At 32.1% G+C, this 22,722-nt stretch overlaps 3 protein-coding genes across 3 annotated transcripts; 1 reads left to right on the top strand and 2 right to left on the bottom strand.

Moving 5' to 3' along the window:
• Positions 1–4,961: 4,961 nt before the first annotated feature.
• On the bottom strand, positions 4,962–8,650 carry LOC107423798 (probable L-gulonolactone oxidase 6). The gene is made up of 4 exons (XM_016033433.4): positions 7,830–8,650; positions 6,343–6,598; positions 6,107–6,208; positions 4,962–5,995 (listed from the first exon to the last, which is right to left on the bottom strand). Exons 1-4 carry the CDS (start codon positions 8,517–8,519, stop codon positions 5,259–5,261), a joined length of 1,785 nt encoding a protein of 594 aa, XP_015888919.3. The 5' UTR covers positions 8,520–8,650; the 3' UTR covers positions 4,962–5,258.
• A 5,026-nt stretch (positions 8,651–13,676) lies between these two features.
• Positions 13,677–14,997, top strand: LOC132804569 (uncharacterized). Its single transcript, XM_060819248.1, has 2 exons — positions 13,677–14,156; positions 14,620–14,997. The coding sequence occupies exons 1-2, from the start codon at positions 13,677–13,679 to the stop codon at positions 14,995–14,997; spliced, it is 858 nt and encodes a 285-aa protein (XP_060675231.1).
• Positions 14,998–18,665: 3,668 nt separating this feature from the next.
• LOC107423797 (probable L-gulonolactone oxidase 4) lies at positions 18,666–22,487 on the bottom strand. Its single transcript, XM_016033431.4, has 4 exons — positions 21,106–22,487; positions 19,836–20,091; positions 19,631–19,732; positions 18,666–19,517 (listed from the first exon to the last, which is right to left on the bottom strand). The coding sequence occupies exons 1-4, from the start codon at positions 21,793–21,795 to the stop codon at positions 18,769–18,771; spliced, it is 1,797 nt and encodes a 598-aa protein (XP_015888917.1). The 5' UTR covers positions 21,796–22,487; the 3' UTR covers positions 18,666–18,768.
• Positions 22,488–22,722: the final 235 nt, after the last annotated feature.

The raw sequence follows: 22,722 nt of genomic DNA, 5'->3' as shown, positions 1-22,722 counted from the left end.
GGTTGCTAATTGAAGCGTAGCTCAATGCTTTGTTCTTGATATTGTATATGCAGTTGCATGCCTATCAGGACATATATATATATATATATATATATATATAATGCCAACAACTTACATAGGCATATGAATTCATAATGTAGCGAACTTGGTTATGTAAAAGATTTGATTGATTTAGTAACCTTTATTCACATATAAAAGAGTTCATAGATTTTTTTATATTAAAATATTATTATAATCTAAAAAAATTAAAAAACAATATTGTGTTATTTGTTTGGTTAAAAGTGAATAGAATAGCATTTATGAAGAATTCAATAATCTTTATTTGTCTGATTAAAAGAAAATTTAATAATTAATTTCAATAACTTTATTGCATTACAAGTTATACAGGTACTGGAACAATATATATGTATATACTCTATATACATTAACATAGTGCTATATCTCTCACATTTAAAACGATCCTTCTAAATTAAAATATATTATAAAGTCTATGACCGCAGCTTTGGTACCAAGAAAGAAATACGAGGTAATCGGTTAAGACACCATTTCTCGTATAATTATCATTTGTATTGTTTTACTAACATTAATATTATTTTAGCTGGTATTGTTATTAGTAATACTATTTTACTTCCATTTAAATGAGTTTAAATTGTTTTTAATGTCTTGCAAAATAAAAAAAGAGGAAGAAAAACACATTTAATTATTTATATAATTAGTTAGCCATCTAATCAGTTTTGTAAAAAGCCAGTTTAAAACTAAGGCTACCAATGATCGTAGGCTGATAAGCCAGAAACCTACTCTAAACACGTGCATTTCTTCCTCTTCCCCGAAGCCTTTGAACCTGCAACAAGAGAAAAACCAGTGGAAATATCACCGTGGAATAATATTGCCCAAATTACACATATTACACGGTGAAGCGGATTCCATCATCTTTTACAAAGATTCAGAAACGCAAATATACTAGAAATGCTGACAGAGGAGCGGACTACCACGTTCCAAATTTTGCATGCAAAAATGGACCTAAGTGCATAATTTACCAGCCCCACGTGTACAGTTAATCAACCACCATTCGTGTTCCTTGCAAACAAAAATCCACAAGATATTAAATGATGCAGGTACAGAGCAACATACAAAACAACAAAGTAATCGGATAAGATGCATTTGCTATATCAATATCAAATATACATATAGAGAGCTTTCAAAGGGTTATAAAGCATGCTGAATAAGTTCTCACTTATGTAGGTGGTGTAGCCCAATAACTCACCGACTAACCACCGAGCTAGATTTTTGAACCATTATTCTTGTTACAAGTATTGATACAAAGTTATAAATAATTACAAAAAGTTATAGAAAAAATCATGGCGTGATCTTAGACAAATGTTAACTAATAGGTAAGGCAATTATTAACTGAAAACTGTTGGGTGTGGTTGGCTCAACTGATCTGTCATTCACATTCACGCCTTTTTTTCTTTATATTAGAAGTGCAAAGACTATATACGGGTAGATATTAACTAAGATTAGGACTATAATTAAGAATTTCCTTTTAGGTGGGATTCACATAATCTCATTACTATGGAGGTAGGTCTCATCCTTTTGAATCTCATTGTCTGTCACAATCCAGTGACCATAGCACTTTGTTTGTTTAATGAAATAAACTTTTCTGATTATAATTGCCTTAGGTGAGGTGATTCCTTTCAATATGTTGGTGGTCCTCGTTCGGTTTTTTCTGAATATAAACAAGTTTCCCGATCTACCAACTGAACTGGTGGTCCTCGTCCAGTTATTTATTTATCTATTTTTCGGGTTAAATTAATCATTAACCTTTGAACTTGAAAGTTGAAATCATCGTTATTTTGGATTGTGCAACCACAAAATTAACAATATCCACACAAAAAAAAAAAAAAAAAAAAAAAAAAGCAGAGAGAAGGGGATAATCTTAGAGAAATGCTATGAGTGCGCACACACGACTAAAGTACTAGTAATGGCCGTCTGCTATTGTCTGTCCATAGTTAGATTCTGCCTTTTCGACATTTATTCCACTATCGTTTGCCTTTTTTTTTCTTTTCTTTAAGTTATTTAATGACGGATGGAGAAAACTCCGTCTTTGATGTTTTAGACTTCTCCTCTTCCCTCTTTTAACACCGTACTTATTTCAAAAAGAGATCAACTTGATCTTTTTCCCCTGTGTAACATCACGGAACGTTAATACCAAATTACCTTTAAAACACAAACATTAACGGCAAATAAGACCGTCAATTACTGATCGAGTTTTGGCTAAGAAAATATCCAGCCCTGCTTGAATCCTCCGAAAGCATCCCTAGATTTCTCCTTGAATCCTCCCTCCTACGATTTCTTTTTATGGGTTTTTCTGAATCTGAATTAAGACTTTTGGTGGGATTGACTTTAAAGTTTTCTTTTTTCAGGACCTACATGTCGGGTTGCATGGATGCCTTTTCAAAAGGTCATTGGGAGGTTTGGTCAAACAAAAAAGTCAGAGGATTTTTCTTTTCTTTTTTTGGATTATAAAAAAGTTAGAAGATTCAATGTTGGTTCATTCTGTAAAACTTCTAACGTTTCTCCAGCTGTATTATCGTTATCCAACTTTGCAGTCTATTCAACATCCACGTTTTTTCAGAAGAAAGTAATATTGATCACGTTAGTGCCATGTCATTGCTTGATTTTTTTTCTATTTCTATTTTTATTTTTTTATTATGCTTGACCATATTTCTTCTCAAAATCAAAAGACTGTTACTAAATACACTTTACCATCCTAAATTCTACATGTTTTACAGTTTATTAGAATTTAATCTCGTGGATGGAAGTTTATTATAGAAACGAAGACTCTTTTTTTCCCTTTTTTAAAAGGATAGAGACGAAGACTTTGCTCAATTCTTTTTAACCCTTTGATTGTTCAGTTTTGTTGGAATGGAATGCAAATTTTTTGCTCCCCTTTTTCCTCTTTCGTTACTCCTTTTCATTTTCCATTCCTCCGGTCCACTGGGGAGATAAGAAAAGATGTCCTCTTTTGGGATGTCTACGTGAAGCCACTACTCAAGTTTGACAATCTTATCACTCAAGCGGCCCAACCTTGACTGACTTCTGCCATCACTCTCTGGGCCATTGTCACGTGGCTCTCATTCCTTGCAGAAAGTTTAGGGTGGTTAGCGGCATTAATTTAGGTTTGACAATTAATTCGCTAATTGATATATTAGTATTAACATAGTATTTTTTTTTTTTAACAATTTACCTAAATTACAATCTATTCAAAATTATTTCATTTCCATGATTCATATTCTCGTGGGTTTCATTTCCATGATTCGTATTCTCATGGATATAAATAAAGATGTTCAACCATTAAAGCTAATCTTCTTTGTCAGTATTAACGTAATTAACATGATTATAAATGGATTATTATTTAATACGCTGAGCCATTTAATTTGAAATTGATACCAATAAGTCAAATTAATGTATATATACAAAATAAAAATAATGATAAATAAATGTATATTTTAATATATTATAATATAAAAAATAATAAAATAACATAACTAATAATAATATTTTATTAAAATAAGTTAAATAGGTCAGATTAAATAGGTCAATCTGCTTAGCTGAAATATTAAATAGGTGTGGATTAGAGTTGGAAAACCTCAGCACGATTGAACTTTTAATAATAGGTTGACACAAAATACAATATGGCTGACACGAAATACAACTAGTTAACATGCATGACTTATCACTCCTAGTCTATTCACATTATAATAATTGTTACCCATATTATTAAACTCCATACACATTTATATTTAAAACAATTTTTACTTCCTGTACCAATAAAATATATCTATTTTATCCCTAGAAGAAATAAAATTAAATTAACATACACTACATTCAAAATGCCCTAATTTTATGCTAGTACAATCAAAAAAAATCTCTAGTTTTCACACCCATTATAATTGGTAAACAAAAATGGGGTAAACAAAAGTGGAATGACAAGCGACGGACTGATGATTTTGAAATTGAGCATTGAAAGTGCCTTAATTAGAAGTTCATCTCAATTATGGTAAAAACTTAGATATTTGTCATGGATTAAAACTTTTTATGCTCGATACTCCATGAATCATAGAATTATGTTTGAATGTAAATTCAAGATAGATGAGATTGCTCTATATTTAGTTTTGAATTCATCTGAACTACGTACACTAGAAACGACATGAAACTTCGGATTGTATAATGTACAAAGCATTTGAAAAATTTTTGATAGTGAATCGGTTTGCTGTGCACAACCTGATTGTTTTTAATCTGTTCGAGTTTGTATATCTAATTCAACAATAGCTTTTGATTTATATAAGCTGAATGAAAATTTAAGTGAAGTCATTCAGTATATGTAGCCCAAATATTTTAAATTCGTCCATATTATATACATAGTAGAAGACAACCAGATTTAGTTTATATAACTATAAATGACAATTCAATGATATGTGAAATCATGCTGTCCATATACCTCAAATATTTTGAATTCATTGTTATATTTTTAGATTGAATTCTATTGCTACGGTTTGCTATTTTTTTATCTTCATCATTAATGTTTATTGTTTTTTTTTTTTTTCTAAAACGTTAAATACAGCCTATTATATGTCATATTTGATTTTCATTTTGGTTAAGTGCTTAATGATAGTACTGACCTTTTATTAATGAGTATTCTTGACATATAAAAATATTAATAAAAATATAATGCAGGTAGCAACTTTTGTAATATAAATAAAACCACTTTTAAATTTATTCCTCTAGTTTATTAGTTGATTGACCATTTTACCCCTTAATTTATTGGTGAATGCAGTTTACTCGTTGGTGCTTTATTTCAGTGCTAACAAATTATATTACTTTGAATGCTCAACATAATTTAATTTGCAAAATAACTTTGTTGAACTGTATTTAACATAATGATGCAACTAATACTAATATTAGATTTGAAAAATCATTCACTGTCTGCTTTTGCTATCGATAAATTGACACAACCACTAGTGTGCTATTGCATTTTATTTTAGTTTATTTTTTTAGCGGAAACACAAAGTAGTGAAGGAAGCCAATCCCAGGACCTTCCTATGACCAAATTAGTTTTTTAGTGCAAGATCCATTTGCAACAGTGTTGCAAGCTCCTGGTATAAAGAGCCAACAAATATACGCGAGAGAGTCCTCCAGCCTATGGCTTTACCTTTCACATAAACTTTCTATTTTCCGAAGAAACGAACGGAGGGCTGCTATTCGGCATAAATTTTGCTATTAAGACTTTCTTGACGAGAACAAACCCTTGCATCCTCGAAAACTTTACCATGAGTACAAAAATAACCTTTGACTGGGGCACAGTGAACATCTTCTTGGCATATGCACAAGCCTTCCAGTGCACAGCCTTCCTTGAACATGGCTATCCCACTCTGCAGTCCAAAAAGTTGGTCGGTCCATTCACTAGAGAAGAGCCCCATTGGATCATACAATTTCTTTACGGCCAAGAACTTGCCGGCATTCTTATACTTGTTAATCACCCCATCAAATACTATGTTCCGATTCTTCCCCCAGTGCGGCAATGCCCCGTATTTTATCACTGCCATTTGCTCTATTTCTTCAACGACATCCTCGTAAAGCCTAGGAGTCATTGGATCTTTGCTTCGATAATATGTGAAATCGAAGTCCACTGCATCTTCTTCTTTGCCTAGGTAAGCGCTGGAGATTGTGACATAGCGCATGAGAATCCCATTGTAGAGTTCAAGGCCGCACAAGGCCTTAGGTTGTAGCTCAACAAGCCTCTGCACATCTTGAATGAAGCTCTTAACCGAAGACAACCCAATACTAAATGTGGTTTGGTGAAAGAATTCGCCTTTCACTCTTGGGTCCCATGCACAAGCTGTGATCCTTTTGTCCTCTGGGCCTTCCAGGCAGGACCCTGATGCTTGAAGCCGGTGTTGATATCCTATTACGGGATAGCCCGTAAAGATAACACCTTTCCAAGTTCATATAGCTTTCAATCAGAAAACATATGCTATATTTATGCACACAATTTAAACTTTGAGACAGAACAGAAAGACTAAGTACATAAAAACAGAGTATATACCATTGTTAGTCAAACCGAATGCAGTGTTTAAGAGAGTGGACGTGACCAACTTTGCACCTATGCATTTCCCATCATCATCACTCTCCGATTCTTGATTCTCCTCTGACACAGTTGATCAGAACAACAAACAAAAACCATTAAAGGAAATATATATGTATATATATATATATATTTTTGTGTGTGTGTGCAAAGTGGTTGACAACTTGACATATAGCTACCTAACTAGTTAACCTAACCTGTGGTTCTAATAACTGCCAGGGTTAGGGAGGGTGTGGAACGGAAAGGTGTGAAATCATATAAACCATTGCCAGAAGTGTTTATGGGGACTCGGTCATCGACACGATAGACTGCCTTGTGTTGACTGGGGTACCATGTTATATCTGCAAACTCGTGCTTTTTTCCAAAGCTTGCTGCTTCATCGCCCAAGTCAGAATCGGTCTTGGTCAAGTAAGTAATGGACCGCTTGAACAGTGGCTTCAGTCTCAGAGTCACCTACACAAAGCAATCAACTTCTTAACTTTGGCACTTAATTATTACAACGGTAAAAAGAGACATATGCTGTCAAGCAAACTAGAATCCGATCAATTGACAACTAAACCAATTATGTGTTTGGTAAAGCTTAGCATTGATCCCAGATTCTCAAAGAGTGTGGTGTTGAGAAAACTCTATTATTTGTATTTGTACAAATTATTGTACAAGCACTATCGCAAAAGTGAAGTAATCATACACCACACTCACTCTTTGCTTGGACACTTCCGACTATACTGACACACACCCACTCAATAGCACTCTTCTCACTAGATAGGAGATAGCATACTATAAAATTGACTCTCACTCTTGTGCTAGCACACAAAGATATCAAGCTTTACACCTATTTATACAAGTAAAGTTTTAATTGAAGATAGCACTCAAAGACATCAAGCTAGCTTTACACCTATCTATACAAGTAAAGGTATAATTAAAGATTTTTACTGCAGCTATTTTCATCATCAATTTCTATCTATTACTCGCTGCCCAAGCTCTTAAGACTCATTTAGACAATTGTAGAATAACCTAGAAAAGTCAGTATTGACACTCTCGTTATGCGTTTATCATTTTGAATGCACTTGTTTTGGAGATTGGCTTGCTTAGCCCCAACTCGATAAGACTCGGCAGATATAGAAGAAGAAGTATATCTAAAGGGCTTGCTAAAGTCGGAAGAAGGATCCAGGCTCAGCAAACTTGGACAAGGCATCAAGGCGTTTTCGATCTGTTCTAGTAAACACTTCTGACTATTTCACAGGCTAGTGCAATGAATATGAGTTGTTGGGGGGGCAATTCTAAATACACCAAACAAACAACTTTATACACCCATACAATTAGTAGAAAGATTAAATTAATTGAAGACAATGGATCTGGGTATATACTGTTAATGTTTTATGCTACTTAGAACTAACGGAATTGGGGCTTCCTCTGATAATCTTGGTTTTTAAAATTAATTTTGTGTTGTATATTATTGTATATATCCTGTATCAATACGTTCACTTAAACATTCAGAGCAAGCAGCAGGGAAGGGGATTGAGTATCTTTTAAATTAACCAAATTCGTCATTAATATCTCAATTAAATACCTTCATATTCTATCAACCATCCATAGTATTTTTTGAAAAATGCAGTTTGTATGCGTTTGCATATTTTTTTTGGGCTTGAAAATTGAAGAGAGAAACTTGGACTATTAGATATACCTGTGAAATAACTCCCAAGATTCCAAGTGAAACCCTGGCTGCGTCAAGTTCTTCATCACCATCATTGAATACCCGAACCTTCACATATCCATCTTCAGGACCTCCTGGGCTGACAATTTTTAGTGCGGTAACATAATCATGAACCGAGCTTCCTTTACCCCATAATGTGCTTCCATGGGCACCTGTACTTAACAGACCTCCAATGGTCAAACCCCACCAATAGGGTGCATATGGCATGGCCAACCCTGCATTCGCAGCTTCGTGTATCAGCTCCTTCAGTGTCACGCCGGCCTCCACAGTCATTGTCATGGCCTCATCATCTATCTTCAATACACCGTTTAGATATTTTGTGCTTATGAGTAGCCCATCTTCGCCGCTTGGACAGATCAGCTTGGGAATGCTGTGAGAGTAACGTGTTGCAACCTTTATTTTTGACCCTTTCATGGTTGCAGAAGCCACAATTGAAAACAGCTCTTCCTCGGTTGTGGGATACACCACATTGAGCGCTCTACAGACAGTGCGGTCGGGGAAGGCACCAATAGAGTTTGTGATGGTGCAGTTTGTGTTACTGGATGTACACTTGATGGGGTCCTCTGGAGGACTACAACATACCTTCCAAAACAAAAGGAATATGCATTTTGATCGGAGAAGTTGCCCCACAACACCATTTCTCAAGTATAACAACGACATGGTTGCTAAGTATTATAGCGTCCACAATGCTTTGTTGTTGTTGTTGTTGTTGTTGTTCATTTCATAAATGCATCTGCTAGTAGGACATTTATATAATACCAATAATGTACGTATAGGTTTATGGATTGGTAGGGTATGTGACAAATTCAATTGAGTAAAAGATGCTTTAAAGTCGAGGTTAATCTAGTGGTTTGATGTTGAAGTCATACCCCTCAGTTATAGAACATTATTGTAATTGATATGTTAAAAAAAAAAAAAAAAAAATTTGCTTTTAAGGTATTGTTTATTAATTTGTTTTGCTGAAAGTGAACAGATCGTTGCCTTTGTTTATATTCAATAACTTTATGATATTGTGGGTTGTATGAGTATCGGAGCAATATACACTTAAATATGAAATATATATATATATATATATATATATATATATATATGCATATTTCAATATACAAAAGAGCAGTTTATCGTAGTTATTAGTGAGCAATCTTGCTAGAGTATCAACTATAATTTATTCACCAACCTATTTACCAGCTAATAGAATAACAAGTTCACCAAAAACCTAGTTACTAAATGATGTATGATCAAGTAAATATGGATGAGTAAGAATGAAACTCAATATAAATTAAACCAATAAAACATTATTTATACCATCTATCAAATGAGTTAAAAAATAAAGTTGCTAAAGTAGTTGGCCTTTGTAGTTTTATTGAGCCTCTAAAACAGCTTCTAAACTAGAATAATGCTACATATACAAGTTAATTATTTTAATATATAATCTAAGTATAGATAGGAGAACATTTTCATAAAATGGTAAAACTCAATATATACAAGTCAATAAAGCAATAATGATACACAAGCAGACAAACAGGAACATCTAAGTTGCAAATGTCAAACATCTAGCAGGCTTTCTTTCTCAACGAAATTTCTCTGATTTATTATTGCCTTTGGTGACGGTGACACGTGATTCTTTTGAGTATGTGTCTCAAAAGTCCGTAGCTTTAGGATATGCATTCCCTTTGCATGCAAGAGTCAATATCCGCAGGCTGCCTGATTTACCGATTGAAAGGAATATTTGGAAGTTTTAACCTAACAAGATTGTCGATTCTCACCAACTGCTGTCCTTCTTTGTTTGTTTGTTTGTTTGATTTTTTTGGTGTTAAATAGTAATCTTCACATTTAACTTGAAATCATATCATTTTAAAATATGATACGTACCATAAAATAATTAACAGATCAGGGGATAAAGGGGTTGAAAATGTCTCTTTGAGTGCATGTACAATATCTTGGAAGCCAACACGCTGGCCTTCTGAACTGCATGATGATTGTATTGTATTCAAGCAGTACGTAGTTAACGGATTCGGAGGCTTAATTCTCACTCAAAGTTGAAGACGGCAATATCAGTGTCTTGGAAATATCGACGATTTCCAGGAAATATCGGATATCAACTAAAGCGATATATAATCGATTTTTCAAGTATACGGGAATTTCAATGAAATATCAAAGAAATTACAGAAATTTAAAACCTTTCCCACCCTCGCGTCCATTAATTTTTCTGCTATTTTCCTTCTAATTTTTTTACTTTTTTATATGTACGGACCATTCTTTTTTTCTTTTTCTTTTTTGAGTTCTGAGGATATCGGTGTATAATACAATGGGAATTAAATAAATAGTTTATAGTTATCAAATAACTAAATATGTTTATGCAACAATATATATATATATATATATATATAATTTTACATTGTTACGTTCACGGAATTAAAATTGCCATATACAGTATAGCTATCATATCATATTATATATATGAGACAAAAAATAATTAATAAGTGAATTTACGAATGACCAAAACTTCAAAATTTTACAACGATTGAATATTTTGCAATATTTTCCTTCGATGGCTAAACAACAAACGAGTATATATCACATCTGTGGTAACCTTCATTACCCTCACGCTAACATTTTTTTTTTTTTTTGGGTAATTATCTTAACACGACAAAATTTGTTAACCACATTATAATTTTAATGATATTTTTATATTTTTTAAATACCTATTAATAAAATATCGGAAATATCTTAAATATTTAATCAAAATAAAAAATTAAATTTTCTTATACACTGAACGAGATTGAGATTTTCTGTCCCTTCTCTCTTGTCCCCAAGTCCTACAAATTAAATTGTGGCACCTTATTTAAATTTTATTTTATTTTTTAGTTTTATCTCTTTGCAATTAATTCTATATTATTTCTTCGTTCTGCTGTTTCTATCCTCCTCTTTTGCTATTTATTTGCACTGATTGATTGTTAGCTTCAAGAACATATTAAATTGCAGGTTTAGATTGGACCAACAAAAATCAATAACAGAGAAGAAAAAGAAAAACTATTTTTGCTTTCCTTTGTTTCAATCCAAAATAAAAATAAATTCAACTTGCTAATGCTTGACTGTTACTTCAAATCCCAGAGAAAACCAAAACAAATTGCAAGAGAACCTCCCCTCTGTTATAAAGCAACCTAATCTCAAACTGTCTGAAACCTCACCCCAAGAAATTGTATTAGAAGTTGAAGTTACCCAGCCGAATTTCTAGAAAAGCTTGTATTTGAAAGATTTTTTTATGCAGATAGGTTGGTGTAGCTCTTCTCTTGTCTTGATATTTTGATGTTCGGTGGACTGGTGTAATACATGGCTGCCTTTGTATAAACACTTGAGGTGGTGCCTAGGAAGAGATCAATTGAATTTGCATCAGGAGGTTGCTTATATGTTTGTTTATTTGCTATAGAAGGATTGGTCAATATCTAAGTTGTTAGAGCTATCTGTTGCATCTACTGTTCATTGTCAAATGTTAATTATTGATCTAAAATATGTGCCATTTTGTCGGCAGGTTATAAATAAAAAAGTTTTCTTTATAAAAAGGGCAAAAAAAAAAAAAAAAAAAAGAAGGAAGAAAAAGATGCAGATGAAAAATAAATAAATAATTAAAAAAAAGCAGAAAATATATAGATCTGTGACTTTTTTTCGGAAATTAAAGATGAAGTGTATTTAAATTTATTTTTATTAGGGACAAAACGACATATATTATTAGTATAAAAAATTAAAAAAAAAAAAAGGACAAATTTCATAGGGGTGTATGCAAGGTTTAAAATATCCGAAATTTCCTCGATATTTCTATTTTTTGAAGGGGTCAATATAAAATTTAAGTTCGATATAGAAATGGATAAAACTTCCATAATATCTATGGAAATTTCCGAAATTTCACGAAAATTTCCATGGAAATTTCCGTAAAATATCTACATAAACTCTTTGATGATTTGGTTAAAAAATCTATAATTTTCATAAAATTTACATGGAAATTTCAAAAATATCTATGAATTTTTTTTCATAAATATTATTGAAGAAGATAATTCATAATTTTTTTAAAAATTTATAAATTTTATTTTTCATTTTCTTTTAAGAAGAAGACAATATATCATTCAATTATATCAATCAACCAAATACTCTCCATGAATTTCCTATACCATGGGGTATGAATTTCCTATACCATGGGGTATCTTACAATAGTATTATATAGTTTTAAAATTAAAAAATTATTTTTTTTTGTTAGATAATCTTAGTACATTATTATGTAGTTTTGAAAAAATATTTTTATGCTAGAGAAAAAATATTTTTATGCTAGAGAATCTTAGTACATTATTATAGAGTTTTGAAATTAAAAAATATTCTTTATAAATGTGTGTTTAACCATTGCTTGGGCACTTTCTTGTCTCTATATATTACATTTGCTTGTCCACTTTTTTTTTTTTTTTTTTGCATAATTTCACGTGTCTTTTATATTAGTACATCATTATATAGTTTTGAAATTAAAAAAATATTCTCCATAAATGTGTGTTTGGCCATTGCTTGGACACTTTCTTATCTCTATATATTACACTTGCTTGTTCACTCTCTTGTCTTTGCATAATTTCACATGTCTTTTATATTAGTACATCACTATGTAGTTTTGAAATTAAAAAATATTCTTCATAAATGTGTGTTTGACCATTGCTTGGACACTTTCTTGTCTCTATATACTACATTTGGTTGTCCACTCTCTTGTCTTTGCATAATTTCACGTGTCTTTTATATTTTACCAGAGCCAATACATATTCTTCACAAGTCATGAGTGTGCTTTTGATTATGAAATATTCCATGGAAAAAAAAATTCACATTATTATTTTATTTAAAGAGCAAGTTTGATGCTTTGTTCTTAACATTTTTTCTTATACATATTTTCGGTTCTCACAAAATTTCAAGTTCTTTCATACAACTTCTTTGGATATCCTTTTTACAGGTTAGTTTCTTTATCTTAAAAAAAAAGAGGTTTATATTTACTTTTATACTTTAAGATCTAAATTATTTAATTCACTTGTATTATTGTAATTTGAATTATTAATTGTAAGCTAATCAATTATATATTAACATATGTATCTATCTCTATATCTATATGGTGAAAATGTAACATGTATATGTATATATATATATATTTATATGTAGTAATCATAAATGATTAGATTTATAAACCCAAATTTAATATATACATTAAACTTAATGTATGATGTGTGATTGAAAATATAATTGTTTTTTCTTATTGGATAAAAAGTATAACTTAAAAAACTCACTTTGTCATTTAATTTTTTCATGTTGTCTTCTACGTAAGCAAAACTTCATAATATAATATGTTAAAACCTATAAACAATAAATAAAAACTTGATTAGAAAATAAATCTTATACATATATATATATGTCGGCTAGAATATACATTGTTAAAGTATATTAAATTTGCCTAAATATATTGGTTATTTCTTTTTTTGCTTTGAAAATATTGGTTATTTCTTTATGTAGTGTTTTGTCCCTTTTCCAATTGTAAACATCTATACTCAAGACATTGGAGATCTGTAAGGAATCATTTTCATACTAGGTACATTCATTAAAAACGAATTATTTAATTTCAAAGATCTTGATTTTTTTGTTATACTAAATTATTTTTCATAGTTATAAGAAAATATTTTAATCAAATATCTCTATCCAATTCCGATTAAAAATTCAAATATATATATATATATATTCATAGACAAATATTAAAATTGTTATTATTACTATTACTGTTACTTTTATTATTATTATAGGATAATGGCTAGTGGAGGAAGCAAACATGATCCTACATGGGAACATGGTTTTCCAATTGAAGGTAATAAAAGTGGAACAATATGCAAATATTATAATCGCGTGATGAAGAGTGGTCAAGTAACACGATTAAAATACCACTGTAGTGGTATTGATCCTTCACACAATGTACAACCTTGTGGTCAAGTGCCTCCTGAAATTAAAAAATTCATAATAGATTTGTTAAAAGGAAAACAACAACGTAAGATCAAAAAAGCAAATAGAATGGAAGAGATTCGTGCAGATTTACGAGGACAACTGCATGCTGAAACATATGATGAGGATGATGATGACATAGCATATCCACCTTGGATGGATCCATATGAGAAAAATGATTATCGAGAGGCAATTTGTGCTTCTAAACAATCAGAGTGGGAAAGAAGTCATCTCCACAAAGTTCGATATCAAGCTGAAGGAGGCGAATCTAGCAGTCATGCTAAACCTACAGTACAACGAACACAAAGTCTTAAAGATCCACAATCAAGATTTGTTGCACCAAGCTTATACAAGTCCTCTCAAGCAAAGCAAAAAAATATAAAAAAAAAATTTCTGGAGGAAAAATAAAAGAAGGTATGGGAAGAATAATAAGTAAATTTTTTATTTATGAAAATTTACCAGCAAATAAAGTATCATCCCATCATTTCAAGAATTTGGTAGCAGGATGCTAACAAGCAAGGCCAGGTATAGAACCTCCAACCCCTTATGAGATCAGCACAAAATATTTGGATATGGAGTATGAGGAGATAAAAGACATGTAAACAAAATGAAAGCGAAGTGGGAAACCTATGGTTGTACAATCATGTGTGATGGATGGACAGGTTCAACCAAGATATCTATTATTAATTTCATGGTTTACTCAAAAGAAAGCACAGTTTTTCTAAAATCTATTGATGCTTCAAATCAAATAAAGGATCATAAATACATATATGAGCAATTGAAGAAAATAATTTTGGAAGTTGGGAAGAAAAATGTGGTACAAATTGTAACAGATAACGGCTCTGCATTTGTTAAAGCTGGGAAGAAATTGATGGAAGATTACAATTTGTACTGGACTTCATGTGCAGCACATTACATTGATCTCATGTTTGAAGATATTGGGAAGAATGAGAATGTGGCTATTGTGATCAAGCAGGCTAGAGCAATCACAACTTACATCTACAATCATAATTGGTTGCTAGCAAAGATGCGTGAAACTTGCAAATGTGACATCATTCGTCCGGGATTTACACGATTTGCCACAAACTATCTTGCGCTTGATAGCTTGGTTAGAAAGAAAGTAGGACTTTAAGCAACTATTCACATCTACTGATTGGACTAATCATAATTATAGTGCTTCAAAAGAAGGCCAAACAGTGAAAAATATAGTACTTAATCATACTTTTTGGGATCAAGTACATAAGATGTGACAATTATTTGAGCCGTTATATAAGTTTTTACGTATTGTTAACACCGAAGTTTGTCCAACAATGGGAGCAGTATATGAGTTTATGCGAATTGTTAAAGAGGAACTTGACAAAATGCATGGTGCAAAGTGGATATTAAAGATTATCAATAATAGGTGGGATAAAACCTTAAAGCATCCATTACATGCAGCAGGTATGAGCTCATAGTCAATTTATATAAAATATGTTAGACTTTTATTTTTTTGTTAATATAAAATACTTTATATCTTTCATTATTTATCTCTAATTAAACTAAAATATATATATATATTTTTTTTTTCTTTTATATAGCTTATTATTTAAATCCTCAATATCAATATAGACCTAGGGTTGGAGAAGATTCTAATCTTATAAATGTTGTACATGATGTCTATGTTATATTGGATCCTAAATCAGCCGCAATTAGCCAGTTTGGAAAGGAGGTATAATAATGATAATTTATTAACATAATATATTTTAAGGGTTTATAACTTTATTTTATTTTATTTTACAGCTTACATACTTCAAGGATACAAGGAAAGGATTTGCAAGACCAACAGCAATTGCTTCTAGAAAAGAGATGTCTCCTGGTAAGTTTAAATATTGTAGTATGTGAACATCAATGGATGTAATAGTACAAATATGTAATCATATAATAATTATTTTGTAACAGTTGAATGGTGGGTCATGTATGGTGGCAGTGCACCTACAGTAAGAAAATTGGCATTGAAAGTTTTGTCACAAACAGCACCATCCTCTGCCTGTGAAAGAAATTGGAGCACTTTTGCACTAATACATACAAAACAAAGAAATAGACTAGCATATAGTAGAATTGAAAAACTAGTCTATTGTTATTATAATGTGAAACTCAAGTTGAGGGATATGGAAGCTGAAGAAGAAAATCATCAAGACTTGGATCCAATAATAATATTTGAAACTATAATGGAAGATGATGATGAAGAGGGCAACCAAATATACCAATGGATTAGAAATGTTCATTTAGATGATCATGAGGAGAATCTTGATCCAAAGATTGCTCAACAAGCTGAAAAAGAAGGGATAAATGTTCAAAAAGTGATTATTGAAGAAGTAAATTCTAGTAGTGGTGATTCATTTCAAAGGCTTATGAGAAAGCCAACTAGAACTACTAGTGCTTCAGCTCCATTAGGTGGTACACATTCACAATTTGAGACTCTTAGTAGTCACTCTAGCTCCAGTGGTGATGAAGATAACTTCAATATATTATCTGAATTAGAAGATAGAAGAGGTAGGGGCCAAAGGGAATCACCAAGTCAAGAAGTTAGATTAAGCCCATTTACTGGTGAACAATATTACACACATGCAACACAGGATGAAGATCATTGGAGTAGAAATGTAGGTCAAAGATTCGATGCTGTTGGAAAAGACTATACACGTAAAGAGAAATCTATGATGGAGATGTCATAACAAGAAGAAGATTCAATTTCTATGAATTTTGGATCTATGAGGGTTGAAAGTCATTTTCATAATCCTTATTCAATGAATAATTATGGAATGTCATCAAGTAGCAACTCATGGGTACCATCTCAAACTCAACCATAAAGAGTAGTAGTTATGCACATAGTCAACCAATAATGCAAGATCCATATAGTTGGCATATTAATAATTATATGCAAAACTATCATGGAGATACATCTTTTCATAATTACTTCTCACATTTCACATCTCAAAATCAAAATGAGGAAGAAACAGATGATTTTCAACCACCCAGAAGTTCTATGTGGTATTAATATGACGTTTATGAACTACAATATAATTGTAATAATTGTTTTATATATTTTAGTTAATAAATAATTTTATCATATATGTATTTTTTGATATATTTTTATTAATAATAATTCATCTATGGTTATTAATGTTTAATTGCTCATTATAAATCAATTCACTAAGAAGAACATAACATCCATTCAATATTTTAGTGAGTTTTATAATTAATTTGATAATTGATGGATTAAATAAGCTAATTCTAAAGTTTCAATAAAAATTTCCATCTTTTAAAACAAATTTTCATCGTTTTTTTATAATTTTTTATCGATATTTGATATTTTTTGATATTTCCATGGAAATTTTCGTATTTTGAACTCTTGATATTTCCGTTGACATCGATATTTTGAACCTTGGGTGCATGTAAAATGTAACGTAACTAACAGTTTTTTTAGTACGAATAGAACTCATTTTTATTACCTTAATATCATACAACTTCTTAATTTTTCTAACAATATGTTTCGATTGAGGGAATAAGAGAAAAAGGAAAGGAAAAGATTTAAATTTTTTTTTTTGATTATTAAAATGAAAGGATAAAAATTACTATTTTAACCATCTAACTTTTCATTTAAATTGATAGGAAACTAAAAGAGAAAAAAAAAAGAATTTATTAATGAAATTTTTAAATATTTTAATACTATTCTTATTAATTAGAAGATAATTGGTTAGCTATTTTATATTTAAGACATTTTTTTAAAAGTATAAACTATATTAATTATTTTTTACTCCTTTCCTTCCATCAACAATCATTAAAACAAACAATTATCATAAATATTTTCTTTTCTTTTCTTTTCTTCCTTAAATTTATCTTTTCTTTTTCTTTTTATCCTCCAATCCAAACATTTTATAAAGTATAAATTATCATTTTGCCATATATCTTGATTAACTTGCTTAATTTTCGGTCTATTTGTCTGTTAAATTTATTTTTAAAAGCGTCATGGTTAAATTTTATTTATTATATACATACTTTTCTAGAGAAAGTATACTTTTCTTATATAAAAGAAAATATCACACTTAAGTATACTTTTTTAAGAAAATTTTTTTTTTTTTTCGAATTCAAATATTATAAGCATCTATCAGAAAAATGGAAATTTCTCTGAAATTTCCTATGAAGTTTTAATTTTTTTTATACTTTTTTTATATTAAATGGGGGCCCCAAAAAAAAAAAATCTAATTTTTTAAACCATGCTCCCGAACCATGCCAAACGTTTTCCCCCTATGGCGTGAACTCTGCCTTGGCGCACTATGCGACTGTACTCGATCTTTGGCGGACTCTGTTGCTGCTTTTTTCTCCCATTGAAGTGCTATTACGCGATCGCAATAGTAATATTATTGAAGAAAATATTGTTAGTACATTGTCAAAATTATTGATGCTGAAAAATGAAAAATATCAATGATTTTTGTCAGTACATGTGATCTTTTATCAGTGGATGTGCGTGCATATGACTATTTAATTGGATCTTTCATGCTGATATATTAGTTTAGTTAAATTTCTGTGTAGCTGTTTTTGTTTTAGAAGTCAAAAATTTAAGTGTAACCTAATTAATTAATATTGTATCAACATAAAGCCTATGGTGGCCACAGCTAGTAATGAAAAGATGGGCGTGTCACATTCTACCACATGTGATAGAACTTTTAAAAAAAAAAATTATAAAAATTATATATTTCATCATAAATCCATCATAAAATAAATTTATCAGCTCACTCTAACAAAATAATATATATATATATATATATAATATTATGTTGATTAACCAGTATAAAATAAAATAAAAACTGTTTATTATGTTCCTTGTACTTTCTTTCCATATACAGAGAAAAGTTTATGTGTAACCCTAATCGAAACCAGGCAATTGATATAAACATCGCTTCTGAAACTTAGGACGAGAACAAACCCTTGCATCCTTGAAAACTTTACCAGGTCTACAGAAATAGCCCTTGCTTGGGGCACAGTGAATGTCTTCTCTGCATATGCACAAGCCTTCCAGTGCACAACCTTCCTTGAATTTGGTTATCCCACCTTGCAGTCCAAGAACTTGGTCAGTCCATTCACTAGAGAAGAGTCCTAGTGGATCATAAACGTTCTTAATTCTCAAGAACTTGTTGGCATTTTTGTACTTGTTTATCACCCCATCAAATACTATGTTCCGATTTTTCCCCCAATGTGGCAATGCCCCGTATTTGATCACAGCCAGTTGCTCTATTTCTTCAATGACATCCTCATAAAGCCTAGGAGTCAATGGATCTTTGCTTCGATAATATGTGAAATCGAAGTCCACTGCTTCTTCTTGTTTGCCCAGGTAAGCGCTAGAGGCCGTAACGTAGCGCAGGAGAATCCCATTGTAGAGTTCAAGGCCACAAAGGGCCTTAGGTTGTAGCTCAACAAGCTTTTGCACATCTTGAATGAAGTTTTTAACAGAGGATAACCCAATACTGAAAGTGGTTTGGTGAAAGAATTCGCCTTTCACTCTGGGGTCCCATGCGCAAGCTGTGATCCTTTTGTCCTCATGGCCTTCCAGGCAGGACCCTGATGCTTGAAGCCGGTGTTGATATCCGATTACAGGATAGCCCGTAAAGATAACACCTTAAATTACATGTTCATGTACTTTTCAATCAGAAAACATATGCTATATTTATTCATACAATTTAGAATTTTTGAGACAGAGGAAGAAAAACAGAGTGTGTATATAAATATACCATTGTTTGTCAAACCGTAAGCAGAGTTTAAGAGACTGGAAGTGACCAACTTTGCACCTATGCATTTCCCATCATCATCACTCAAGGATTCTTGACTCTCCTCTGTCACATTTGATCAGAACAACAAACAAAAACCATTAAAGCGAATATTATTTTTCTTTTTATGTGAGTGGTTTGATATATAAATTATATAAGTTAAGCTAACCTGTGGTTCTAATAACTGCAAGGGTTACGGAGGGTGTGGAGCGGAAAGGTGTGAAATCGTATAAACCATCGCCGGAAGTGTTTGTGGGGACTCGGTCGTCGATTCGATAGACTGCCTTGTGCTGACTTGGATACCATGTTATATCTGCAAACTCGTGCTTTTTGCCAAAGCTTGCTGCTTCATCTCCCAAGTCAGAATCGTCCTTGGTCAAGTAAGTAATGGAACGCTTGAACAGTGGCTGCAGTCTAAGAGTCACCTACAAAGCGATTAAGTTCCTAACAATTATGCTTTATTTATCATTTTAAATGGACTTTTATTTTGAAGATTGGCTTGCTCAATCCTAATTCAGCGGCATAGAGGAGAAGGTCAATACTCAGTATTCTATTTCCTTGACCGGTATTTGTAGGACTGCTGAGGTTGGACGGACTCAAACGTGGACATGGCCACATTGGTTTTTCTATTTGGGCTGAATTCTAGTAAACGTGTCTCACCCAATCTCAGGGGCTACAAAGGACTGTATACACACATTATTAGAAAAATTAAAAATGATGAAACAACATAATTCTCGGGGCCCATCTAGTTATTGGGTTGGGTCGTTGGGGTTCGCCTATCTAGTTATTCATCATATCCTGCTTCTATGTATGGTCTTTAAAGTAAACCTTGAGATTTATTATTGTATATATATATATATATTTATATATATCTTGTATTCAGTTTTAAGCATTGCAAGATTGTTTCCTTTGACGTGGAGTAAAATGCAAAAGATTTAGAGAAAGGACGGCAATTCAATCAAGATAATCTCTGTTTATCCATATTTCCATATGCAAACATAGATAAACATGTACATATATAAATATATATATATTGTAGCGGAGTTTTTTTTTTTTTTTTTTTTAATTTGTTTGTAGTACAGTGTTGAATTGCAGTTTGATCTTTAAATTTATTATGCTTCAACTATCACTTAATCATTCAGCTGGCAAGCAGCAGGAGAGAGGCTTTGACTTGGGGATCTTTCAGATTAACAAAAATAACAAATCTTTCAATAAAGCATGTGTTGATATTCCACCACACACATCCAATTTTGCAAATCAGAATGTCAGAGATACTCAAAAAGGGTGTATAACTAGAAAGTGAAAATATATATATATATATATATATATATATATATATCCTCAATATGGTATTCTTTGACTTAAAACTTAGAGCAAAGTAGTCATGCTTAATGAGGTAAAAGCAAACTAAACAAAACCAAAATATATAGTTACCATACCTGAGAAATAACTCCCAAGACTCCAAGTGATACCCTAGCGGCTTTAAGCTCTTCATCACCATCATTGAGCACCCGAACCTTGACATAGCCATCTTCACGGCCTCCCGGACTAACAATTTTAAGGGCCGTAACATAATCATGAACCGAGCTTCCTTTACCCCACAATGTGCTGCCATGGGCACCAGTACCTAACAGACCTCCAATGGTCAAGCCCCACCAATAAGGTCCATAAGGCAAGGCCAACCCAATATTGGCAGCTTCACTTATAAGCTCCTTCATTGTGACGCCGGCCTCCACAGTTATGGTCATTGCTTCCATATCCATCTTCAACACACGGTTTAGATACTTGGTGCTTATGAGCAACCCATCTTGGAAGCTTGGACATACCAGCTTTGGAATGCTGTGAGAGAAACGGGTTGCCACCTTTATTTTTGAACCTTTCATGGTTGCAGAAGCCACTGCAGAAAAGAGCTCTTGCTCCGTCGTGGGGTACACCACGCTGTGCGCTCGACAGACGCTGCGATCGGGGAACGCACCGTAGGAGTTTGTGATGTTGCAGTTTGTGTTATTCGAAGAACATTTGATGGGGTCCTCTGGGGGACTACAACATGCCGTCAAAAACAAAAGGAAAAGGCATTTTGATCGGAGAAGTCTCCCTATAACACCCTTTTTGGAGTATAACGAAGGCATGGTTGCTAATTTTAGAGAGTTTTGGTGATGTTTTGTTCTTGGTGTATAAGATTTAATACCAAGAACAGGCTTATGGATTGGAATGGGAGTAGTAGTTGTAGCAAAACTCGGTTACGCTAAAGATGCTTTTAAGTCAGTGTAATTATAAAAAAATAATAACAATAAAATATAATTAAAATGATTGTTTATTTGTTAATTGGTTTCAAAGGAAATATTTGTAAGTTTATAATTAACCCGATAGAGAAGGTTGCCCATTCTTTCCAACTGTTTGGTCCAGCTTGTGAGTACCAGATCGTGATAAATAAACAAATAAATTTAAATATAACAGATAGAATAAAAAAATAAAAAACCTTAACTTTTAAACCATCATATTGGAGTCAGAGGATGAAGCTTCTTTTCCCTTTGTATACACTACCTGCCATAAAATAGATGAGTACAGGTGTGTATGCGTTGAAGATGACGTTAAGTGTGGTTTCCTCTCTTCCTAGTTTCAATGTGTTGCAGCCTTTGAAAACGAATTTGGTGATGGATATAGAGATAATAAGAGAGATAAAGAGTGGGAATACGAAAGTGGGAGGTCCTCTTTTAGAATTTGCGGAGTGAGTGCGTAGCATATGTTGTGTTGATAGCCAACCACACAATAAATTCTAACTTCTCAATGGATTCATGCCACTTCACAACACAATCTATAAGTTGTTGGGCCATTATGATGATTGTGCTATGCACATTAATATATATAATATATGTTTATGGGTAAGTCAGGCACTAAATATGATTATCAAGTTAATGCACTAGTTGGCGGTTGAGTCGGTGGGGATAAGTTTTCTTCTCTCGAATTTTCTATCTTTTTATTTTATTTTATTCAATTTTTATAATTTTCTTCATCCCTTATTCGGATCATTTCTTTCTCCAACTTCCTGTGATGGC

Source organism: Ziziphus jujuba, chromosome 7 (assembly GCF_031755915.1).
Source record: "Ziziphus jujuba cultivar Dongzao chromosome 7, ASM3175591v1".
NCBI classification, from domain to species: Eukaryota; Viridiplantae; Streptophyta; class Magnoliopsida; order Rosales; family Rhamnaceae; genus Ziziphus; species Ziziphus jujuba.
Note: the sequence above shows the minus strand (reverse complement) of the source record. Positions and strands in the feature narration are given on the sequence as shown.